Source organism: Plecotus auritus (genome assembly GCF_963455305.1).
Source record: "Plecotus auritus genome assembly, chromosome: 1".
NCBI lineage: Eukaryota > Metazoa > Chordata > Mammalia > Chiroptera > Vespertilionidae > Plecotus > Plecotus auritus.
In genome coordinates, this window is record NC_137770.1 from 72,007,199 (window position 1) to 72,031,471 (window position 24,273).

Consider the following 24,273-nt stretch of genomic DNA (forward strand, 5'->3'; position numbering starts at 1 on the left):
CCTTTTCCTCAATCCCTGAGCCCACTCCTATCTGAGCCAGCAACTCTGAACTGTGAACTACCTACTTCTTGCACAGCACAGAAATATTTGGGAACTGGGCTGTTAGTTTTGATGCTAGTATGGGGCATTCTGGGGTGCTTGTCAAGTATCTCCTTGCTATGAATTCTCCTCAAATACCTGCAAGCTCAAGGATTCCAGAAGAGAGAGTATGCAGGCCTGACAGAAGTCCCCCAAGACCTCCCACCCACCCTTAAATTCCTGGCGCCACTCCTTGTTCCAAGGCCCAGGGTTAGAATTAAACATGTGGCTGGCAAAAGCATATATGTGTCCCCCCCCCATCCCACTCCACCTCATCTTCCCTCACCTGCAATATCAGTTATTTTACTCATAGTCACAGAGAATCATGGAGAAGTGGAGAGCCAACTGCCCCTCAATTGCAGTCATTGCCTTTTGAAAGACTGTCAATGTCAGGCAGAGTTCTGGTTGGTCAAATGCATGTGCTCAGAGGGCATGAAGCTAGCTGTGAATAACATCACCTGCATGGGTATGTTCTGCCATTGTCCAAGGTCTGGATTCCTGGGGCCACAGGCTGGGAGGAGGAGGAGGAGGATACTGGGTGTGGGCAGAAGATTAGAGATGCATCAGTGCATGCTCTGCCTTCAGGGAGCATGTAGTCTAGTGTGGGAGGGGCACTATCTATCCAGATATATGAATCTATCTCTATCTCTATATCTATCTCTATCTATATCTCTATATCTCTATATCTATATCTATATCTATATCTATATCTATATCTATATCTATATCTATATCTAAGTAACAATTGCCATGGGGGATGTAAAGTGTTTTAGGGTTCTCAGGAGGGAGAGGTTGTGTTTGTCTAGGTTAAGTGGGAAAGCATCCTGGAAAAGTTAACACTTGAGCTGAGTCTTGAGGCAAGGCTAAAACCTGGGGTAAAGGGACAGAGAGGAGCTTCCCACTGGAGGTGTCTCTCTTTCTTCCTAGACCTGCCCCCATATCAGGCCCTCTGGTTCCATTAGTGGCTGTGGTGGCAGCTTCTACAATGAGCCTCCTTATGTGTGTGGGTCCTGATTCTGGGTCCGGATCATTCAGCAAGCATGGCTGATTCAAGGTTTCCCCCCTCTCCACTGAGCTGTGTGGGGTCTCAAGGGCAGACATGGCTGATTTCAAGACCCCCTACTCCCAGCAGAGCAATGGTGAACTCCTCTGGGGTTCTAAGGATAGAAGCAGCTGGGAGGCCCAGGGGAAAACATTTGCCTTAGTGGGCATCTGTGGAGGTGCCCTGGGCAGAAGGAGGCAAAGCAGGGTGGGGCTGCTGGGCAGAGAGAGTGTGTCATTGTTCCTCCCACCCTCAGTGAACCATAAGAAGTGGCAGGCCAGTGGGGGACAGGATTGCCAGGCCCTGAGCTCCAGCTGAGTAAGCTTCAGTCCTCCACCATCAGAACAGCCCCTTACCCCTACTGCTGCCAGATGGGGCTTGGCCCAGCCCAGTCCTGGCCTCTGCTCACAGGGCTTAGGGAGAGATTTCTCCAAATAATGTCCCTCTGCTCAGGTGAGTCCTCCCCCTCCTTCTGAGACCCTATGCACTCTGAATCCCCACCCCCATGCCACTCCCTGGTGGATTATAGATCCTAGAGAGCAGCTCTTGGCCCAAAAACCTTGTGTAGAGGAGATAGAAGCCAGAGAAGCTCCAAAATAGAAAATAACTCGTCCAGGGTCAGATGTCATCCCTAATTTCTGGGATGATAGGAACCCTAGGATGTGATTCCTTTGGAGCAAGGGTTGCCTCCAACTCAGGGTGTCAGCAAGGACCTAAGGGTAGACCTCATATAGATTCCCACCCCCACCCTGACCCCATACCTGTCTTCTCTTCTGCCCTGGCCCTGTGCCAGTCAACATTGCCTCTGCAGGGCTTACACCTGGGAACATGCCATGTTGTAGAGAAAGCCCAGACCCCCCAGGCCAGCTGGGCAAAGGAGGGTGGAGAAGGGAGGTAAAGAGACATTAGACTCTCTAGAACCCTTCCTCAGGCTCAGCTACCCACTCCCTTCTAACCTGTCTCCATGCAGAGCCCTGGGCCATTATGCCTTTGGAGAGGTCTATGAGGGACTGGTTATGGCCTTCCCAGAGACCCCAGGCCGTGCAGGTGGCTATCAAGGTGAGAGGGGGTGGGGCTTCTGGCTGGAGTTAGGAGAGCAGGGTTCCAAGGAGAGAAAAACAATTGCTGATGCTAGGGTCAACCCACTCTCCTGGTGTCTGGGGAACACAGGAGCTCGGTGCCCTTTTCCTCCCTAGACTGCCCGAACTCTGCTCTCCTCAGGACTAGCTGGATTTCCTCATGGCGGTGCACCTGGGGCCAGAGGCCATGTGGAAGTTGTGGGGAAGGCACCCAGAATCTGCAGGAGTAGCCTCTCTTCACCATGGGGCTAAGAGGTAGCAAGTCTAGGGACACTGAGGTCCCCTCCAGTTTTGTGAAGCCTAAAGCGTGGTTTCTCTCCCTGCTGGTGATGGGATATGTGTACCACCAGCCCAGCAAGTTCAGCCATCAGAACATTGTGCACTGTGTGGAGCTCAGCCTCCAGGCTGGCCCTCACCTAATTCTGCTGGAGTTGATGTCTGGAGGGGACATGAAGTTTCCTGAGGCGCAGCCCCGCCACACCTGCTAAGATCCTTCTCCCAGCCCTCCAGGTCCCTCGAAAGACCCTGTCCATGTATGCCAAAACCTTCATGGGCAAATGCACCCTCTGCCCAATCCAGGGCCAGCCATCACCTCTGGCCATGCAGGACCTGCTCCAGCTGGCCCAGGACATAGCCCAGGGCTACCACTACCTGAAGGAAAATCTTCCTCTTGGGGCATCCACTTGACTGGCAGGTCAGGAGTCATACTGGTTCATGGGATCCCTTAGCCCAAGAAAGAGACTTTCCACATAACTTTTATGAAAGTAGATCAGAGCAAGAGACTCTGAGTTCTGGCAGTCCTCCCAACTCTGCATGGACATTGCTGCCAGGAACTGTCTACTGAGCTGCAGTGGGCCCAGCTGAGTGGCCAAGATGGGGGACTTCTGGATGGCTAGAGATATCTACAAGTGTGGGGCCTGGGGAGGTGGGGAAGGCTGCTGCTTCAAGGGAGTTTCCCAGCAGCCCCCTGTGATTTGAATAACTCATCACTCCCCTCCTCCCTCCAATGGAGGCAGTTATTACCTAAAGGGTTGCCAGGCTCTACTGCCAGTCAAGTAGATGCCCCAGACGCCTTCCTGGAGGGCATCTTCACATCCAAGATAGTCTCTTGGTGATACCACACCCTCCCCTCCCCTCCCCTGCCTTGGGCCACCTCATGTGAGGGAAAGGGAGGCTGTGCCTGATGGGCTTCATTAGGTTCCCCCCACTCATAATGCAGATCTTTTGGGGTACTGCTCTGGGAGATTTTCTCACTGAGCTATAGGCCCTACCCTGGGCACCAACCAGGAGGTGTAGGATTTCATGGCCAGAGTTGGACTGATGGCCAGCCCTTCCCAGGGGCTGTCTAGGGCCTCTGAGAGTATAGAGCAGGGGTGGGCAAACCTTTTGACTCGAGGGCCACAATGGGTTCTTAAACTGGACCGGAGGGCCGGAACAAAAGCATGGATGGAGTGTTTGTGTGAACCAATATAAATTCAAAGTAAAGGAGCGGAGGGGAGAGCAAGAGAACTGGATAGAACAGCCGGATCCGGCCCACGGGCCGTAGTTTGCCCAAGGCTGGTATAGAGTGTTGCCCCGGAAGGGGGTCCTTCACAGCCGTGGTTGAGCACAAACTCCTACTTCTCCCCAGGTATCCTATCATGACCCAGTGTTGGCAGCACCAGCTTGAACTCCGCCCTAGTTTTGCCAGCATCTTGGAGCATCTTCAATACTGGACTCAGGTGTGTCCGTGACCTGCCCTGACCATCCTGTCTTGGGGGTCAGGAGGGAGGCCGTAAAACAACACTGGCCCACTGCTCCCTTACCCTGATGTGCTGAATTCACCTCTGCCACTGGAGCTAGGGCCCAGGAAGAGAAAGGGCTGCTGGGCTGAGGAGCAGGTCTCTGGAGGATCTAAGGTCCCCACAGGCCCAGGAACTGAGTCTGAAGAACTTCAAGAGCTGGGAAGGGAGCTGGCTGCCCTCTGGCCTCAAGCCCCCCAATTCCAGAGGACTCCAACCTTGGAACCCTTGGAATCCCATCTATAGCTGCTGGGCCCCAGGGGCCCTGAGGGTGAGGACAAAGGCATTGATGCTAGCAGTGGCTCCTCCCTGCACTCCTCCCCAGGCTTCTAGGTGGCTTGTTATTCCAGTAGCCGCTCCCCCACCTCCACCCCAGTTTGTACTGCATGTTTGGGCCTGTCTCAAGGTTGGCCTGCACCACTGGACTTTCCATCCTGGAAACCAGACCCAGGCCTCCTGGGGAAGAGCCTAGCCACTCCCAAACTTTGAACTTTGGGACCAGAGCAGAGGCCAACCCCCTTTCCCCAGATGTGGGTGGCCAGTTGAAATTGCCTCCTGCAGCCGAAACCGGTTTGGCTCAGTGGATAGAGCGTAGGCCTGCGGACTGAAAGGTCCCAGGTTTGATTCTGGTCAAGGGCATGTACCTGGTTGCGGGCACATCCCCAGTAGGGGCTGTGCAGGAGGCGGCTGATAGATGTTTCTCTCTCATCGATGTTTCTGACTTTCTATCCCTCTCCCTTCCTCTCTGTAAAAAATCAATAAAATATATTTTTTTTAAAAAAAAGAAATTGCCTCCTTCAGGAAGCCTTTGCTGGACTGCCCTCCCCCTATGAGTATCCTTCATCTGGGCAGTCCACAACCCTACAGATAACTCTAATAAAGAGCTCTTCTCACTCTGGCCAGTGTGGCTCAGCTGGTTGGAGTCATCCTGATGCACCAAGATTACCGGTTGGATTCTGGTCAGGGCACATACACGGAAGCAACCAATGAATGGATGGGTGGAACAACAAACAATCTCTCTCTCTCCCTCTCCTCCTCCTCAACCTCCTCCTCCTCACTCTCTCTCAAATCAATCAATACATTTTCTTTTTAAAAAAGAACTCTTTTCATATCCTCCAGTGATCTGAGTGGACATTAGAGATGCCTGGGAACTGAGAAAGAGGGGACCAGAACGGGGAGGAGATAAAGTCTGAGTCACCAAAGCTGGTGTCTTTGAGTTTTATTGGGGTGGGTAGTCCATTGTAGTGTGGGGAGGATAGATCAATAGATCTAGTGCCTGTGAAGTAAAATTCATTATCTCACCTCTCTGGAGAAGTACAGCGCCCCCTCAGAATAACTGGACTCAGGAAGATGCCCATTGTCACAGTCTACCCCCACCCCCTAAATTAGTGTCATCGGCTCTGGGACCGCTTGGGTTTGTATAGGGAACAGCCTTGGTGCGTGCAGTGCGTCCCACAGTGGTTGGCACCTGGTCCTACAGGACCCTATGAACCACCCCAACCTCTGGGTTTGTCTTTTCCCAGCATGCACAGCGGGAACAAAGCTGCAGGTCCATTTAGGAGACCAGCGGGTCTGCTCGGGGACCGGGGCCTAGCCTCATCTCTCGGCCAGGCTGGCCAGGATGCTAATGAGATTGTCCAGCCCCAGCAAATAGCCGTCCTCGCGGTTGCCCTCCTCCCAGGGCCTCCGATGGTCCAGGGTCTGGCCGTCAGGGAGGGGCGTGGTCTTGCCGAAGTCGATGAGCCACACACCCGCGCGGTGGCAGTGATCATGTACGAAAAGCAGGGAGCTGCCGATCACCTGCCAAAACCCACCAGATCAGACCACGGCCCTTCCTGGGGAAGCCCCCGCCCTCTGCCCGCGCAGCCCTCACAGACCACAGACCAGGAACCTGACCCTCCCCCTCTTACCTCATGCCTCCTAAAGAACTCAGAGACCTCCAAGGTGTCCCGGATCTGCTGCAGGCGGTTCAAATACCTCCTCTGGACAGGGTAGGATAGGAGAGGAGGGCAAATTAACGAAACACTGACTGAGCTTCTGCTAACATTAGGGGTCACGACTCATGCTCTGCTTGGTAAATACCGTGGAGGAATAACAGGCCCTCACGTGGCGCGCAGAACAGAAGGGAAGAAACGTAAAAATTACAACACAATGTGATAAAATGCTACGATAGGGGTCACATAGGCGAGGGCACTAGACAGGATGGTCTGGGGGCAACCCTCGGTTTCAGGCGCCCCAACAGCTCAGGATGCTAGGATGCGGCACTCACCAGCACTTCCGCATCCCCTTGCACAAATTCCCGGAAGACTCGAATCACCTGCTCCCGGCTTCGCGTGGTCTTGAAGTCTGTGCTGCAGGATCCGTCGGCTTTCTTAAGGAGGTGGGACAGGAAGTGTCAGGGGCCCGTACCCGCCAGAGGGGAGAGGATCAGTTAGAGCAGCGGGATCTCCCTGGACGTCGGAAGACACTTCTCCGGGAATCAGCGAGACCGCCGCCGGAGGGTGCTTATTCAGAGGGGTGGGGGCCGACTTGGAGGTCTGACACCGCGGTGTGGGGCTGGGGGGGAGGAGCGGCGGGGCTGTGCAAAGCAAAGCGAGCCTGGCCCACCTTGATACCCTCGATGCGGAAGCCGAGCGTGGTGCTGGAGCTGATGCCTTCCCGCCACTGCATGTAGCGCGGCTTGGTGACAGCGCGCTGCGCGTGCTCCTCCTCCGTGGGCGCCTCCGGGTCCACAGCCAGCATCTTCTTGTACATGTCCTTCCGCAACTTGGGTCGTTCGCGGGCTTTGGTCAGCTCCTCTTCCAGGTAAGTCCTGCCGAGGCGGAGGCGGAGGCAGCGGCGGGGCTTGAGCGGACTCGCCCCCGGACCGGCCGAGCACCGCCCCGCGCCCCCCGCCCCATGGTTCCCGCGCGGCCCGGCAGAGCTCACGTACCTGATGCCCATCTTGCAGTCAAGTACGCAGGGTCCATCGAAGCCGTCGAGCAGGTCCTGCAACTGCAGGTAGCTCTCGCCATCGCGCTCCACCACGCCATGGAAGGCAGGCACGCAACCGCGCAGCGCGTCGGCCATCAGCCGCGCCAGGCAGTAACGCTCCGGCTCGGAGCTGCGCTTCAGGATCAGCCCGCTGGTGCCCGCCGCCTTGAAACTCCCTGCAGATGGGCACCGGTTAACGCTGCCTAGTCCCTCCCTCCGCAGTACTCACCCTCCCTACCCGCGCCTGCCGTGCTCACCGGTGTGCCCAGCCAGCTGCACCCAGGCGTAGCGCCTCTTGAAAGGGCTTATGACGGGCATATTCACCATGGTCCGGATCTTCTGCCAGTGGCTTTTCTGAAAGCAACACGGTCGGAGCCCGCAGGTCCAGCATCTCATCAATGCATAAGCCCTCCCTCCTCAGGACAGGGACTCAGCCAGGCCCGCCCCATCGCAAGCAGCTAGGGTCCCGCGATTCATTCATTTGTTCAGGAAACATTATTGTGCGCCTATGTGGTGGACATTGAGACACACAGGGTGGTGATAGATATCCAGCTTCTCAAATGTGCTGAAAAGAGCCCTGGACTTAGCGTCAGAAGGCTCAGGTCTGTACTACAGTTCTGCCCCTCAAAAGCTGTGTGGGCAGGTTATTAAACTGCTCTGTCGGTTTGTGTTTTTTTTTAAAAATATATTTCTTTATTGACTTCAGAGAGGAAGGGAGAAGGAGAGAGAGAGAGAGAGACATCAATGATGAGAGAGAATCATTGATCGGCTGCCTCCTGCACGCCCCCCACTGGGGATCGAGCCCGCAACCCAGGCATGTGCCCTTGGCTGGCATCGAACCCCGGGCCCTTCAGTCCGCAGGCCGATGCTCCATCCACTGAGCCAAGCCGGCCAGGGCTGTCGGAGGTTTTTGTGAGCATGAGAATCAACTGATGACCACCCTTGTTAAAAAATGCAGGTTCTTGGGTTTACTACAGGAAAATTCTGAGTAAGTTTGGGGTAGGACAAAAAACTTGCATTTCTACCAGTGTGTCAGGATATTTGGGGGCCTGAGAAACAAGCCTTTGAGCATCAGTTTCTTCATCTGTAAAATGGGGAAATAACTGATGTCACTGTGTTGTGAGTGGTAAATGAGGCTTGAAAGTGACTGGCTCTTTCTCCCTTAGCCTCATTTCTTGGCATGAAGTAGAAGCTGGACAAATATGGATTGTTTTTTAAAATATATTTTTATTGATTTCAGAGAAGAAGGGAGAGGGAGAGATGGAAACATTAATGATGAAAATCATTGATCTGCTGCCTCCTGCACGCCCCCTACTGGGGATGAAGCCCGCAATCCAGGCATGTTCCCTGGAATCACACCGTGACCTCCTGGTTCATAGGTTGATGCACAACCACTGAGCTGGACTGGATTGCTTTTTAAACTTATTTTGAGAATATGTTTATTAAAGCTGGGGACAGTGAAACAAGGAAGGGCCTAGGACAGATAGAAGGAGCAACAGGAAAGCGGCTGCTTTGGTTCACTAGCAATGTTATGACGAAAAAGTGAGCCAAGATGGAGCTGCTGTCAGCTCACTTGAGAGTCAGAGAAAAGGGCACCTTGGGGACAGGTTCAGGGCATTAGTCCCTGATGAGATGCTGCTGCCCATTACTTCCCTGGTTGCAAGTGTCATGGGTCCCTTAGAGTTTAGGAGATGCACGCTGCCTGTGGGGGAAGAGGAGGAGGAAGGAGAGAGCACACTCAAAATATGGATTGTTGGTTCATTCACTTTGGGACCATAGGTTCCTCTCATTTAGGGAGACAATCACAGAAACAAATCTTGACAAAGGCCCAGGGCAGGAAGGCCAGCCTGGCTGGGTCTAAAGAAATAATGGCTTGAGGTTTCCCCAAATCATCTGCTATCCCTGGATGCCATATCACTCCTCACCAGTTAGCAAGACCCAGGGCACCCTTGGTCCTCATCTGGACCTAGAAACCTGAGCTTTGAAAATGCAATACAGAGCTGAGGGTCTGTTATCTTCGATGAAACTGAGAGGGGAATGTGGGTTTTGATGAACCTCCTGCCTCATGACCACTGCTTCTGGCCTCCACCCAATCCTGAGAGCATCTCATACTCTGGACCTTTCCTCTTCCCACCCAAAACCCATCATTCCTATGTCTATAGGTTTGTGGCGCACAGGTTTGCTCATCCAAACGGTGTGTCTGCTGCCTCCTCCCAGGGGTGCCTGCTTTTAGATGAGTTACACATGTGTGCTCCCACAGGACTGGAACCCAGGAATCCAGCCTCCCTGACTAGAGAGAGTTCTCAGAGGGAGAGGGAGAACTGGGGTAGTGGTCTAAGTAGGGGGAGGCTGCTGACTATTAAGCCCTTTCCTATGTGGAGGAGATGGGGGTTAGTGGCAGAGCACTGGATGGGGAGTCAGGAGTTGGTTCCAGTCCTGGCTCTGTCATGGTCTAGCTGAGTCCAAGCGAGAACTTCATCTGTGTGAGCCTGTTTCCTCTGGGAAGATATAGCTGCTGCCATAACACAAGCCACCATTTACTGACCGCCTACTGTATGCCAGGCCCTTCTCAACCTCCACAGGACAGCATTGCTACTGCTTTCTTACTGCAGTCCCTACATGGCATATTGGGGTGTGATCACGTGTCCAATCCCCAGGGATCCAGGGGTGTAGCCAGAAGCAACCCACTAGAAGCATGACAGCTCTTTCAAAACTCCTTGTTCACTCTTTAAATACCTACAAGGCTTACATTATGCTGCATAACAATCCAAGTTTTATTATAAACTCTCCCACCTCCAAATCTTCAAATAAAATTCCAGGAAGATGTATGTGCCATGTGTATTCAGCGGCACCACCCTATACCCTCTTCTCCCACTCTCAGTTTGAGAATCATGATAATGATGCACAAGGACAGCAAGTGCATGAGGTGGTGGCAGTATTGCTATTTTATAGGAAGAAATTGAGGCTCAAATTGAGGAAAGGTCCAGAGTATGAGATGCTCTCAGGATTGGGTGGAGGCCAGAAGCAGTGGTCATGAGGCAGGAGGTTCATCAAAACCCACATTCCCCTCTCAGTTTCATCGAAGATAACAGACCCTCAGCTCTGTATTGCATTTTCAAAGCTCAGGTTTCTAGATCCAGATGAGGACCAAGGGTGCCCTGGGTCTTGCTAACTGGTGAGGAGTGATATGGCATACAGGGATAGCAGATGATTTGGGGAAACCTCAAGCCATGCCCTCACTTTCTGCCTTCAGCCTCCCAGTCCCTGGTTTAAGCTATCTACCAGCCCAACCCCTTCCCTATGTTCCAATTGCCCCAGCAGGTTCCAAAGTCCATGCTACCACCCCGATTTCCTTTGGGGGAAATGGGACCTACACACTAGAAAGAGCTGTGTACTAGGTGAAGCAATTTGCAAACCACAAAGTGGTGTGTTTTGATCACTGGGGAAACACTGAGATCTGCCAGGAGACCCCTCTCTGTTGGCTGGATACCTTCATCCAAAGGAATGAGGTTACTTGTGGGGCTTGAGGCAGCTTTAGGGGCCTACTGGCAGACTGTGGGGGACAGTGGGACCAGAATGGAGTTAATCAGAGGATACAACTATTTCTGTAGCCGCTCCAATAGAAGAGGGAATCAGCCTTGGGTCAAATGAGATGGGAGAACTGCATTATTCTTTCTTCTGCAATCATGTGGGAGCAGTGAGTGGGGCTGAAGTTAGATAGAGGTAGACCTGGTAGAAGAGTATTTAGCACCTGCAGTTCAGGACTACTGCCAGTTGATTGATATGCGATAACACAAAATCAACCTGCTCCCAAGATGATGTAAAATTGGGGCATCATCTACCCTTACCACCACCATTTTGAGAGGATCATGTCAGCTGAGAGCAGCAAAGACAAAGGCTGGTTCTAGTCATGCAGGTTACAAAGGGCTTTCATACCTATTATGTCATCTGAGCCCTCCCAGCTACCTCCTGAGGTGGTATGACAGAATCTAGCTCCCCTGCCAGTAATGGATTTGTTCAAACATGGAAGGAGTTGATACAAGTGTCATGGAACTCATTGCCATCTTCCATCTTAAGGAACTACCTGGTACCCCCCCTAGGGTATAATGCATATAAAGATGCATATGTCCGTCCTGGCCAGGTGGCTCAGTTGGTTGTAGCATCATCACATACACTAAAAGGTTGTGGGTTTGATCTCCAGTCAGGGTGCATACAGGAGGCAACCTGTCAGTGTTTCTTTCTCACATCCATCTCTCTCTCTCTCTCTCTCTCTCTCTCTCTCTCTCTCTCTCTCTCTCTCTCTCTCTCTCTCTCTCTCAAAAAATCACTAAAAACATATCCTGCCCTGCTGGCATGGCTCAGTGGTTGAGCACCAACATATGAACCAAGAGGTCACAGGGTTGACTCCCAGTCAGGGCACATGCCAGTTTGTGGGCTTGAGCCCCATTCTCTCTCATCATTGATGTTTCTATCTCTCCCTTTCCCTTCCTCTCTGAAATCAATATAAATATATTTTTTAAAAGATGCATGTGAGCCCTAACCGGTTTGGCTCAGTGAATAGAGCGTTGGCCTGTGGACTCAAGGGTCTCAGGTTCCGTTCCAGTCAAGGGCATGTACCTTGGTTGCGGGCACATCCCCAGTAGAGGGTGTGCAGGAGGCAGCTGATCAGTGTTTCTCTCTCATCGATGTTTCTAACTCTCCATCCCTCTCCCTTCCTCTCTGTAAAAAATCAATAAAATATATATTTTTAAAAAGATGCATGTGAAACATTCTTTGGTGGTTGGGTGATGATTTGGCAAATGAACAACAGCAGGGAAGATATTTTTTAGCAGGTTAGGCTTTTATTGTATGTATCTCAGAAAGCAGATTTATTATGTTACAAAGTGAAATCTACCTGCAAAGAGGGCCAAAGCACCATCCTCTGGCCCAGTCTACTCCCCACAGAAGACTGGGAAACAAACTCATCTTGGGGCAAAAAGCCCATGAGAGCTGACCCATGTGTCTTTAACGAAGTCACAGGAGGACCCTCTGACAATTCCTCACTCCTGGAGCTGGACTAGGAGCATCTCTCTCTGGGCAGGGCTTTGCTAGACTCAAGCCTCTAACTGGCCTTTATCTAAGCTCTGTTTGGAAGCCTGGAGGATTCCTGCTTCTTATGTCATATCAGGTACTCAGTGTATCTTCTGCCAGAATGGACCCTTTGCTCTGCCTTTGGTACTCATCCCCATACTCCCTGCCTCCCACTCCCTGCCTCCAGCCATTCAGTCATGGGCTGAAGCTCTCTACCAGCCCAACCCCCTCCCCATATTGCCACTGCCCTATCAAATAGCACTCCCTGTGGTGGTGGTAATGGTGGTGGTGGTGAAAGCAATCAGTTTAAATTTATAAAATCATTTGCACTAAGGTATAAGTGACCCACGACTTCACCTTCCCCAGGGCATTTACTTTATAAAAAGGAAGTCAGTTAACCTAAATTCTGCTCTATAATTAGTAGAAAAGTGAAGTGTGGGAGTTCTGGGTCCAGGACAGGATGGCATCCAGGTCTCCTTACCAATCCTGGAGCACCGAGAGAAGAGAAACAAATGAACAGGAGCCAAACATCCTCTCTTCTGCTAGAGCAACACCCCAACATTGTGTTAAGAGACAGGGAAGGCCTAAGAATACAGACACTCAGGCAGCTGCCCTTGGGGGTAGGCCCCTAACTCCCCCTTCCCTCGCCTGTATAGGTTTCCCTGCCCATGACTTTTCCCTATACCGGAGGAAAGGCCCAGGGAGGGAGGGAAGCTGTCCAGCCCCAACTACCCTGCGGGGAGCAAGGCTCCGGGCTCTTGGAAGGCTGTTGGGGGATCCTAGGAGGAGAAGGGGAAGGACGCATGTGCCAGGCAGAGGCAAGGCAGAGTCTCCCCAGGCCTCCTTCTGCTCTGGCTACTCCGGTTATCTGCCCAGGCCTGACTGCAAGGGGCTGGCGCCCGGGAGCTCCTAAGCTCTGCCACAGAGCCCTTCTCCCCGGTGCATCCTTAAGACCAGCCAGCTCGTGGGCTCCGCTTCCTGCCTGGGGAAGCCCTAAAGGCAGCCTGGCGGGCGCGCTGTGCCGCTCCCGACCGGCCGCGAGGCAAAGTCCGAGCCGGGCCCTTCCACGCGGACGCAGGAGGCCTCTGTCAACAGTTCCTGGCTTATCTGCCGCCGCCGTGGCTGTTTGCCTTCGGGGAGGCCCCGGCGGGCTGGGGGTTGGGAAGGCCCGAGAGACGCAGCCTTGGAGCTGGAAGGGCCTTCGAGAGGCCATCTGCTGCAGCTCCGTTCGGGGACGGCGAGGCCCAGGGTGGGGGAGAGCCCGGCCAGAGACACCCAGGGCGCAGCTGCGACCGCTCCCGGAGTGCTGACCGCGGCCGAGCTGCCGACGGTGCTCCCGGGCTTGGGCCGCCGGACCTCCTCCGCCCACGGACGTTAGAGAGAACCCGGGGGCTGCCCTCGTGGGCCCTCCCTCCTGGGCCCGCCTCTCAGCTGTCATAGATTGAGCGGGGGAGCCGTGGGCCCAGAACTGCTGCTCCGTGTTTCCGAGGAGGCAGGGAGGGAGGAGACCGCTCACTGCCCCACAGTCCACCTCCTTGGGAACCCCTCGGCGGCCCCGCCTCCCTACTTGGGCCAGGGTTGCGCTAGGAACTATCCTGGGTCAGGGGCCCCCTTACTCCCGGGAGAGGAGAGGGACTCCCCGCACCTACCCGGCAGCGGGTTGTTCCTATTCTATGAGACTTATTTTTTATTTTGTGTCACAAACCATGCCGCCCTCTGGGAAATGTAAGTCTCAGGGGGTAACCGAGTCACGGATCCAATGCAGGTCGTTAAAGTGTCTCCCCGCCTCTTCCAATCCGAGCGCGCGGCGGAGCTTGGGTTCAGCAGCCCGGGCGCGTCCGCGGCTCACACCGCCCTTCTGGGAAGGCCAGGAGCCACCAGAGCCCGCGGGGCGCCCTTCGCCTCTCCCTCAGCTCCAGGGACACTTGTATAGCGTGGATCTAGATTCTAGAGCAACTCCTTAGCACTGGCCGTGAGTTATTTAAAGTATTTGGCCTTCGTTTAAACAAGGGGCTCTTCTGGGCGCGGCACACCCCTAAGGGGCAGGCACCCGGAATGACTTCACCGCACCCTGGCCTGGATTATTCGAGGGTCAAACCAGGCCTCTGACATGAGAGGCGGCGACTAACAGGCCCATCACGCCCTTTCGGCCTCAGTTTACCCCCCCTCGGCCGTAATTAGTAGCAGTGAGCCGGGGAGGGCGGCGTTCCGCAGTCTGCCAGAGCTCCCAGCCCTGCGCTCCTCCTTCCCCGCGTCCACGCCTTGTGCGGGCGCCGGGAGCAGACGGCGGCGGTTCCCGAGCTGAGCCTGGAGCGCCGCTCCACTCCCACTCAGGAGAGGGAAACCGTGGCAACGGCGGGGGTGGGGCCGCGGCGCGGGAGAGGGGGCGGCGAGATTGAGTGACTCGTGCGGCCCTCTCTCCCCGAGAGTTCGCGGGGCAAGCCAACCCCTCCGATCTCTCAAGTCCCACCTCGCAGCCGGCAGGTCACGCTCCCCGCTCCCCACCCCACCCAGTCCCCGAGGCCGGGCGCAGACTCCTCCTCACTCGCCTTCTTAGACGCCCCAGGGCCCGGCCCGCGAACCTCCCGTGGAAAAGGGGTAAAAATTGCCAAGGCGGGGGGTCCGCCAGAGGCCTCCCTCCGGCCCCTAAGCCCCCTGGGCAGTGAGAACCCGGCCCTGGGCGGAGGGACCTTGGGGCCGGAGTCGGACCTCAGAGAGCTCGGAGCTGGGTCCCCCGCGCCCGGCCCCCGGCCCCGCCCCCGCGGCCCGTACCTGACCCACGTCCTCGCCCGCTTCCAGCTGCACGTTGCCGCGGCTCCGGCTCTCGCTGTCGCTCAGCAGATCGTCCTCCGAGTCCTCCGGCAGCGACGAGGAGCCAGTGGAGGAAAGCGACGAGGTGGAGAGGCGGCGCGGCTGCTGCAGGTGCGAGGAGCCCACGGCCGGGAGCCAGCCGCCCTCTGGCTCGGGCGGCCCGGGGCTGGCCGGGGGGACATCTGGCTCCTCGGCGGTCACAGTCAGCTGCGGGATCACTGGGGCCGGGGGAGCTCTCGGAAGCCCGTTGGGGACTTGTCCCCCACGCCGTTTGGCCCCGCGGGCCCGGGGCTCCCCTGCGGCGGCGGCGGCAGCGACCGCGGCGCAGCGCGCCTCGAAAAGCAGGCGCAGCTCCCCGACACTCCGGCGCGGGGCCCGCTCCAGCCCGGGGCTGCAGGGCCCCCCGCCTCCCGGCCTTGCCATGCCCGTCGGGCCCCCGGGCAGGGTCATTTCCCTGCACAAGATCCGCAGCGGAGCCCACCAGCCCGCGACGCGGCGGGGACTGGAGACGCTTGGCGCCCCGGGCGGGAGTCTGCCCCGAGGCGGAGCCTGCGCCGCCGCCCGCCTGGGCCCCGCCTCGGCCGCGCCCCCCGCCCACTTCTTTCACTTTCAGAGAAAGCGCGGGCCTCCAAGGGCCCTTGGCCGGCAGAGAAGTCTCCCTGTCGCGGCTCCGGTTGTCTGGGAAGCACAGACGTCCTGGCCAAAAAATCAGGGCCTGGCTCTCGCGGCCTCTCTCTGCCCGTCCTGGAGGAGGCGGGAGGGGCCGCTGCACCTCCAAGTGCTCCTGCCTTCCCTGGCTTCGCTCTGGAGAGGATTCCTCCCAGCGGCTTCCAGATCCCTGACCCCGCAAGGAGGAGCTCGTCTTTCTCTCACTCTCCCACCCTGTCCCGCGGCCTCCTTTCCGCGTTCCATCCACCCTGGTCTCCGGGTTTCCCTCCGCCCAGTGCCCCTTCAGCACAGAGTTCAAGGCCATTGGCTTTGCAAAGAAGCCTCACCCCAGGGCGTGCGCCCAAGTGGAAACATGGTCCGAGGAGGAACAGCCGAGACTTCTTCCCTCAAACTCCTGGCAGGCGGAGAACAGGGCCAGGGGGCGGGGCCTGGCTCTCTCCACGTGCCTGGCCGAGTCCGGCGAGTCCCGGGCTGCACACCTGGTGCTGGCTGATGGGGTCAGCGCTGAGCCCCTCTTCCCCGTTCCTTCTGTAGTCTGCGGCTTGGAGTCCGCTGTGTGGCTGTAAGCAAGTCATTTCCTCTCCTTGGACTGCTGATTCTCCTCCTCACGGTTGTTGTCCACATCACAGGATTGCTGTAAGAATAAAATAAAATGGAAGGTGTGAGATCTCTAAGACGTTAGAATAGTTTTATTTTATCTATTTTTTAATTTCTTTATTGATTAAGGTATTACATATGTGTCCTTATTCCCCCATTACCCCCCACCTCCCATTCATGCCCCACCCCCCTGTTGTCTGTGTCCATTGATTAGGCATTAGAATAGTTTTAGTGTGGGTGGTAGAAATAGCCAATCTCAGGTTCACCTCGCTCTGAATGTGATTAGGAAAACCTCACCCACTCACAGAGTTGGGCTGTGAAACTGGGAAGACTGCTGATGGTGGTGAAGTGTTTCATACACTGCCATGTGCTCATCGGTGGCATCTTTGTGGTGGGTCTTTGGCCACTTCACATGTGAGTGGTCAGTTGAACTGCAAGGCTGCTTGAGTAGAATTCAGTATTTCACAGCATTTGCTGTCTTCCCCCAAATGCCACAAGTGAGGATCCCTTATCAGGTGCCTGGTGCCTAGGGATTGTTGGGGGCTGTGCGGGGAGAGTGTTTCAGGACTGCCCCTGATGCTGATGGCCCAAAGGAGGAGCTTTCCTTTCCGTATCTCCCGTCAGTCAGCCAGGGTTCAAGGATGGCCCGGAGGAGGGGAGAAAAGGAGGGCTCAGAGGAAGAATGGGAACCTTCAGCAAAGAATAAAGATCTTGGAGAAATTGATGAAGCAGGAGTGGGAGGGGAAGGAAGGAGGAGAAACTGAGGAAATAAGTGAGAGAAAGAAGAAAATACAGGAGTTTGAACACTGAGTCCTCCGTGGAGAACCTGGAAAATCACAGGGTACCCCCTCTGAGGCACAGAAGTCTGGAGGAGCCCGGGTGTCTGGCTGAGGGGTGTACTTTAGAGCTTGAAGTCCCTGAAACACCCACGTCTCCTGGACTCACGTCTCTCCCTCCTTTGGAGCTGCCCTGGTCTGTGGTGGGAGCTGGAAAGCGACTGCCCTCAGAGGGGGACTGGGGACAAACCCAGCATGGGGAGAGCTGGCAAGGACCTGTCAGAATTGGAAAGATAGGCACTGTGCCTGTCCATGCCTGGGCAATCAGATCTGAAGGCTACACCCTCCTAGGGGGTAACAGCCAGAGGAACAGTTAGAGGAACAAGCAGGGTGGGAACTGGGTCTCTGTCCTGGCTGCCAAGAGAAAACTCAGGGGCAATTTCTTTTCTTCTGGTATCAGGCGCTTGCCCAAGGGTCCGTAGCCAAAGAAGAGCTCTTTGCCCATACCTGCCCAGGAGTCCCTCACTGGAAAGGTAAGGGCAAACCTGGGAATGGGTTTGAAATGAGAACTAATTTCATAGACTTTTAGAGTGGAAAGGACCTTTAGATGTAGCCTAGCTTCACAACACAGGAGAAGTAACAAAAGGGTGAAGGCACTTATAGAAGGTCCCACAGCCAGTTGGTGGAAAATCCAGAGTGTATTTTGACTAGGTCCCCTGACTGCTATTCCTGTGCTGTGTTCAGTATCTTTCATTAACATCTGGTAGTTTTGTTCCTACCTTACCAAATGAAAGAAGAGTCTGCTTCTACCTAACCACAGGCAGAAAGCATAAGGGCATATATTGGGGCAGGGCCTGTGGGTCCCAATATAGTTGTAGACAAGGTCAAGGGGCTCTCATGTCTTCTTAGTTGAGCCAAGAATGACCTTTCAAATCCTGGAATCTTGTCCTTCGTGCCTCAGTTTTCCCAGTCCTTGAGGTCATGAGTAAATGAATGTGAGTAGAAGGATGTAGAGAAAACCAGATTACTATGTAGATAGAGGAATGGCCTCTGTTCTGCAAATAAATAAATAAATAAATAAATAAGGGGGGAAATGGAGGCATAGAAGAACGTTTCAAGGTTTTAATGGTCATTAGGTGGCTGATCTGAGATAGGTCACGAGAGTCCCTCTGCCTTACCAATACGGTAAGCATGTCTGAGGGAAGAACTGGTCTTCCTTCTGTGGCATCTCATTCAGGATCCTTCTGGACCCTAGAAGCCTGCACTTGGTGTGTTTGAGTTTTCATGCCTCTCCATGGCCTTCAGAATTTATCTGGTCTGAGGGCTACACTCTCCTAGGGGGTAACAGCCAGGGCACAAAAGGTGGGGAAGCCTGGGAAATGGGGTCTGGGAGGTGAGGGGTTCCTGGGATCTTGGTGTTATTCCCCAGCCTACCTGATTTAGCACTGCCCCTCCTCTACCCCACCCCAGGGCAGCACAGTGGCCCCAGTGACAGAAGCAAGGTCACTGCTCACCATCCCTTGCCAGGCACAGTGCCAGTTTTTGCTTCCTAAGACCAATAGGCAGGGCCTCTCAACTGGGGGAGAAACGATGGAGCAGAGCCTTTGACCTGGCCAGTGTTCCTGAATGGGCGATCTGTTGCTTTGAGGAGATTTGAAGGCCTCTCTAGTGAGAGCGAAGCCTTTATGGTGTGTGTGTGTGTGTGTGTGTGTGTGTGTGTGTGTGTGTGTATTGGGAGTGGGCAGAAGGGGTGGCAGGAAATGTTTCTCTAGACCAGGTGATACAGGGTCTCATTCTAGTCAGCAACTCCCAGACATGCTCTGTGGGGCTTGGTATCTATCCTCCAAGGGACTAAGTCCAAGATTCCAATATTCTGTGATGAGACCTGTGATTCATTCAGTCACTCACAGAGCAAACAAACTTCCATTGAACAGCTGCTATGAACCAGGCACTGTGCTAGGTGAAAGGAATACAGGAATGAGTAACTCCTATGAGGACTCCCTCCTTCCTGGGAGTGGTGGTGTATAATTTTACATTGTCTTGTGGAGGAAGGAAACCAGAAAGGACCCAACCGGAAAACAAACCCCAAGATGCCAAATGGCTGCATTTACTCTTTCCAAGGGACTGTCAATGAGACCCTGGTCTTTCAGAGGCTTCATGCACATAATTCCCACCTTTGGTCAATCAGATGCCCTTCTCTGCTGAAGAATACTACAGAGGGTGCTGGAGGGCTGGCCTGGCTGGGGCCCAGTGGAAACTTGGGGGTGGGGAAGGATTGGAGGTCTTCCTCCTGGGCAGAGGGAGTGAATGGCTATCTTCAACTGACAGCCGTAGACCCTTTTCTTTACCTCTGGGTTTCTCCTCCTCCCCATGCCATCCATCTCTGGTCTCATAATTGAGAGACTTTGTGGGAATATTCTGGAATTAGGTGCTAGGATAGGTTAGAGTTTAGTAGGGCTAGAGATCTAGCAGCCTTCGCTGACCCTCCACCATCTGAATCACTCTCCTCTAAAAGGAACAAAATGTGTCACCACGCCTGTGTATGCGCAACAAGAACATTTTCTCTCCTGACATATTTCAGAAACAAGGTTTCCCATCTCTCCCAGGAGCCTGTGTTCCTGTGTTTCTCTCTCCTCTCTCTTCAGAACTCTCAGAAACTCTCCCAGTGGCCAAGTGAAGGGAGTATCTGAGGTCAGGGATGTGGCTGCTGGTATGGATGGAGGCAACTGCTCTAAGGCCCGGGGTGTATTAGGCTTCTGTCCCCCATGCTCCCCATCTTGTAACTGCGGGGTGGGCTGGGCGCATCCCCTAATTAAATTTGTGATGTCTCTGCCTGCCAGCGTGACCTCTACCCCCCAGTGCGCAGCGAACAGTCCATGGACCACCGGGTGGGACACACACACACACACACACACACACACACACACACTAAAGGCTTCGCTCTTGCTAGAGAGGCCTTCAAATCTCCTCAAAGCAAAAGACCGCCCATTCAGGAACGCTGGCCAGGTCAAAGGCTGTGCTCCATCCTTTCTCCCCCAGTTGAGAGGCCCTGCCTATTGGTCTTAGGAAGCAAAAACAGGCACTGTGACCCCAGGAGCGCTCCTGAACGCGGAGGCCTTGTCCCCACACTGGGATGCCGCGGGCGCGCGCGCCCAGCCGGCTCCACGCCCAGAGACGCCAGAGCGCGCACGTGCAGGCAGCAGCTGGGAGTTGGGCCCTCAAGGAGGCGAACGAGGCGGAGGTTGTTGGCTTGTCGGGGTCAGTCGGGGCCGCGGCACAGCAGCCCGGTACCAGGAGGTTCCATCTACAGCGGCCTTGGGTTGAACCCAAAGGACGGACACCCTGGGCTTCTACTGCGGACGGTGTCGGTGCCGCTGGGTCTCATTCCCCCATGCGCTGTGGTCTGGGGGCAAGATAGGAGGGGAGAGGTAGGGTCCTATGCCTCAAATGGCGCGGCTGCGGCTGGATGTCCACTAGTGCTTCCCCCACTCCCTTTCCTTCCACCACGTTTATTGGGCGTTAACCAGGTGCCAGGCAGCGCTGGGTGCTGGAGCTACTAATTCGGCGAAACGAGTAGCTTCCAGGCTGGGGGTGGGGATGAGGGGGCGGAGACTCAGTAAGGGTATGCCGCGCTGGGGAAAGCCGCGGGGGAGTGGGAAGGACGGCTTCCCGGAGGAGGTGACCTTTGCGTTGTGCACAGAAGGGTGAGGAGGAGTCCTCCAGGGACAATCGATGGAGACAGACCAGGGCATTCCAGGAGAGGTGAATGTGTGTGTGGCCGCAAGATGCGGTCTCCCTCCGTATGCGATTAGCTAAGCAGGGCCATCGACAGCTAAAAGAGAATCATTGTTTTATTTTTTAGAATCTGGTATTGGAGTATTTGAGATCTTGCTTCCCAGAAATTGTCATCAGTTTTGGCTCAAATAAGCTCTTATAAAAAATTTAAAACAATAATTCTGGCCCTAGCCGGTTTGGCTCAGTGGATAGAGCGTCGGCCTACGGACTGAAAGGTCCCAGGTTCGATTCCGGTCAAGGGCATGTACCTTGGTTGCGGCACATCCCCAGTAGGAGGTGTGCAGGAGGCAGCTGCTCCATGTTTCTCTCTCATCGATGTTTCTAACTATCCCTCTCCCTTCCTCTCTGTGAGGAATCAATAAAATATATTAAAAAAGTAATTCTGGTATTTTGGAAGTAGGTATTGACATAGTCATTATGGAAAGAATCAGAACTTTGTTGGACTTATTTACACTTATTTTCCGGTTTTGTACTGTTTTTGTGTTTTTTTAAAAAATATATATTTTTGATTTCAGAGAGGACGGGAGAGGAGAGAGAAACAGAAACATCAATGATGGGAGAGGGAGAGAGACAGAAACATCAATGATGAGAGAGAATCACCAATGGGCCTTTGACTGGAGTCGAACCCGGGACCCTTCAGTCCGCAGGCCAACGCTCTACCCACTGAGCCAAACTAGCTAGGGCCTGTTTTTATGTTTTAATTACATGTGTGTGGAGGGTGGGGGGAAGTGGGGCCTGTTTTCTGAGCCTGCTGCGGTTGTGGCTGGGTGGCAGCCTTGGGAGCCACTGAAGCCTGAGAGAGGGACGCTTTAAGACCTGCCATCTGTATAAAGGGGGTGCGTGTCGAGGGCTGGAGAACAGTTCTGCTTCCCCGGACTGTTTTCCAGGCCAGTCTGAGCTCCCACGTGTCGGTACCTGATCTTGCCCTCCTGACCCCCGCCCCAGGTGGAGCCTGCCAGGAGTCTCTGGGTCTCTGGGCCGAGCGAGCGCTCCAGCTTCTGATCATTCCTCTGCACTCCCGCCCCCAAGCCGGGGCTGTTCTGCGGCTTCAGTCCCCTCCCTCACCCCGCAGCTCCCTCCCTCCATCCTGAGCCCAACAGTCTGTCTTCCCAAGCCCAACAGCCTTTGCTATCACTAACAACAGTATTTATTGAACCCCTAGTGGGGAAAGGAACATTTCATCTTTAACACGATTCTGGCATATTTATTATTAAATATAGGAACTCTGTGTCCTAGAGGAGTTAACTAGCTCAGCCCTAGGTAGTTAAGTGTCAGACCTGGGATGTGAACCCTGCACCCACGTGCCTTGCAGCTCTTGGCTCTCCCTTGGGTCCAGAGCACTGGCTGAAAGCCTAAATGTGCCTTTGCAGTGGCTAAGCCCCTCTGCATGGTCAAGAAACTCCATCTCCTGGTTCTGCTCAGCCCACACTGGGGCTGGCCTGGCCTGGGGAACTTGACAGAGAAGGCAGGTTGCGGCTCAGAAAGTCATTTATGCAAAGACTCTGAGCTGGGGGTCAGTCAGTGGCTTCCCAGCCCTGGAGAACTGCTGGACACTGGCACTCAGGATTACCCAAGGAAAGCCAATCCCCGGCCAACCTTGCACCCCTTTCCCCTCTGCATCCCACCCTCCACGGTGGTCAGCATGTGGCTGTTCCACAGCACCAGATGGCTGTCCTCTGCTCAAATCCCTGCTCTCTAGGGCCCAGGGAGCCCACTGCTCCCAATAGTCAGGTAGTGGGAGTGAAAGGGAGTTGGAGTAAACCCTCTTTGGACTAAGTTGCTGGGTGAACCGCAGTGACCCACCTCTTCCAACACTAGAGGCAGGCTAGGACTGGTCACCTCCCACTTTTCCATCTCAAAAGGGGAGGAATTTGCTTCCTAGGGAGAACAAGGGCAGAAAGATCTGAGACACAGCCTAGCGCGAGCCACATGAGCCACATGCGGCTCTTTGGCCCCTTGAGTGTGGCTCTTCCACAAAATACCATGTGCGGGTGCGCATGTACAGTGCGATTGAAACTTCGTGGCCCATGCACAGAAGTCAGTTTTCGGCTCTCAAAAGAAATTTCAATTTTACTGTTGATATTTGGCTCTGCTGACTAATGAGTTTGCCGACCACTGGCCTAGCCTCAGGCAGTGGGTGTCAGGTGCCCTTGCACATCTTCCTGGCTTGGGGGCTCAGAGGGAAGGTTATCAGCATTTCCTCCAGGGCCACACAGGTGCCTCGGGTTTCCCTTCACAAGAAAACAGGATAGCAAAGGAACTGCTCCTAAGCCAACTGAAAGCTGGACAGACCAGATGCTCACTAAGGTTAGGTAGGGTATCAGGAGCCTACCCAGTTCTGTTCAAGTGCGGTGTATCTTCCAAGGTAGGAAGTAAATCAGGCCAATTGAAGGTCACCCTGGCTCTAGACAACTGCCATACCAAAGAGGCTTCTGGGAAACCAGGCTGCTGAAGAGCTGAAAACAGCCACTTTCATTTGGGGGGCAAGTAGGACTAAGAGAAAGGAAAGCAAGAGAGGCTCTCATGGATTTTCAAAACATGACTTTGAGAGTTGCCATTCAGGATGCAATCTGTGGACTAAATCTGATCCTCTTGTTAAAACGGCATAAAATTTATTTACAAATATCTGTACAGTTTGTGTGACAGGTCAGGATTTCACAACAGAAACAAAGAAAACAAAAGCATTCTTTTTCAAGGGAAGTTGCAGGCGTAGACTTTCCCTGCACCTGTCAGAAGCAAGACAGACAAACAGACCTATACATCATGAGTTAGGCATATGGACACTGGCCTTTTTGCTTCTTGGAAGGAAGTGAAAAATGTATAAAACAGCCTTAGGTACTGCACCCATCAACACTGAAACCACATTGTGGGGAGTAGAAGTGGGGTGTGGAGCAGGGGGGCCCTGCAGCAATTTCCCAGCACAAGAAAACAAGAAATACTGTGAACCACCAAGAAGCTCAGCTGATTCTATGATTTCATGTCTTATGCCTGGGTAGGATTTCAGTTCAGAGGCCCTGCCTCAGGTGAGACTGGAGCCAAGTCCTCAGTCTTGATTGCAATCACCGAGTAGGCTACTCAGTGATGAGTTAACTTTCCGTCTTCTTTGGTTGGCTTTTCTCCCTGCTATTTTGGCGTCTCAGAACGAAAGTCTCAGCAGCTGCATGTGGGGAGGTAGTGGTGAAGTGGCTACAGTGTGATGCAGTTTTAATAAAAATTTTATTACACAGCCATAATGTAATTGACACTTCTCCAAATCCAAATGATATTAAATACAGATCTACATGGTGAATCAGAATGACTCCAGCAAATTCTACGGATTCTATAATTTCGTGTCTTTTAAAACCAGGAAAGAGAAAAAAGTCCAAGTTAGTCATGATAGGAGAGGTCCCAGCAGCCTCCGGGACTCTGCTGGAGTCCAGGCAACATTTAACAGTCTGTGATTCCACATTTATACAATAGTCTATAAAGGGTTCTGGTCAATGGACTATTCAAGTATATATGATTTTAATGAGTCCATCACCACTCCTTTGCCCAACTGAACTGTGTCACAGCTACCACATAGCTGTGTTACAGTTATATTTATCAATTTTACAGTCACAATA

The 24,273-nt window shown here is 53.9% G+C and overlaps 1 protein-coding gene across 1 annotated transcript; it reads right to left on the reverse strand.

Annotated features, from left to right (window-relative positions):
- Window positions 1–5,166: 5,166 nt before the first annotated feature.
- On the reverse strand, window positions 5,167–15,418 carry ITPKA (inositol-trisphosphate 3-kinase A). Its single transcript, XM_080659380.1, has 7 exons — window positions 14,796–15,418; window positions 7,211–7,307; window positions 6,913–7,129; window positions 6,588–6,792; window positions 6,250–6,351; window positions 5,891–5,962; window positions 5,167–5,780 (listed from the first exon to the last, which is right to left on the reverse strand). Exons 1-7 carry the CDS (start codon window positions 15,282–15,284, stop codon window positions 5,577–5,579), a joined length of 1,386 nt encoding a protein of 461 aa, XP_080515506.1. The 5' UTR covers window positions 15,285–15,418; the 3' UTR covers window positions 5,167–5,576.
- Window positions 15,419–24,273: the final 8,855 nt, after the last annotated feature.

What these genes read in the sequence shown, in the direction of transcription:
- ITPKA (XM_080659380.1), bottom strand. Translation starts at nt 15,284, where the DNA reads ATGACCCTGCCCGGGGGCCCGACGGGCATGGCAAGGCCGGGAGGCGGG. An exon ending in GCAGCTGGCTGGGCACACCG is followed by an intron (nt 7,130 to 7,210) that starts GTGAGCACGGCA and finishes GCCCATCTGCAG; the next exon opens with GGAGTTTCAAGGCGGCGGGC. An exon ending in AAGGGGATGCGGAAGTGCTG is followed by an intron (nt 5,963 to 6,249) that starts GTGAGTGCCGCA and finishes TACCCTGTCCAG; the next exon opens with AGGAGGTATTTGAACCGCCT.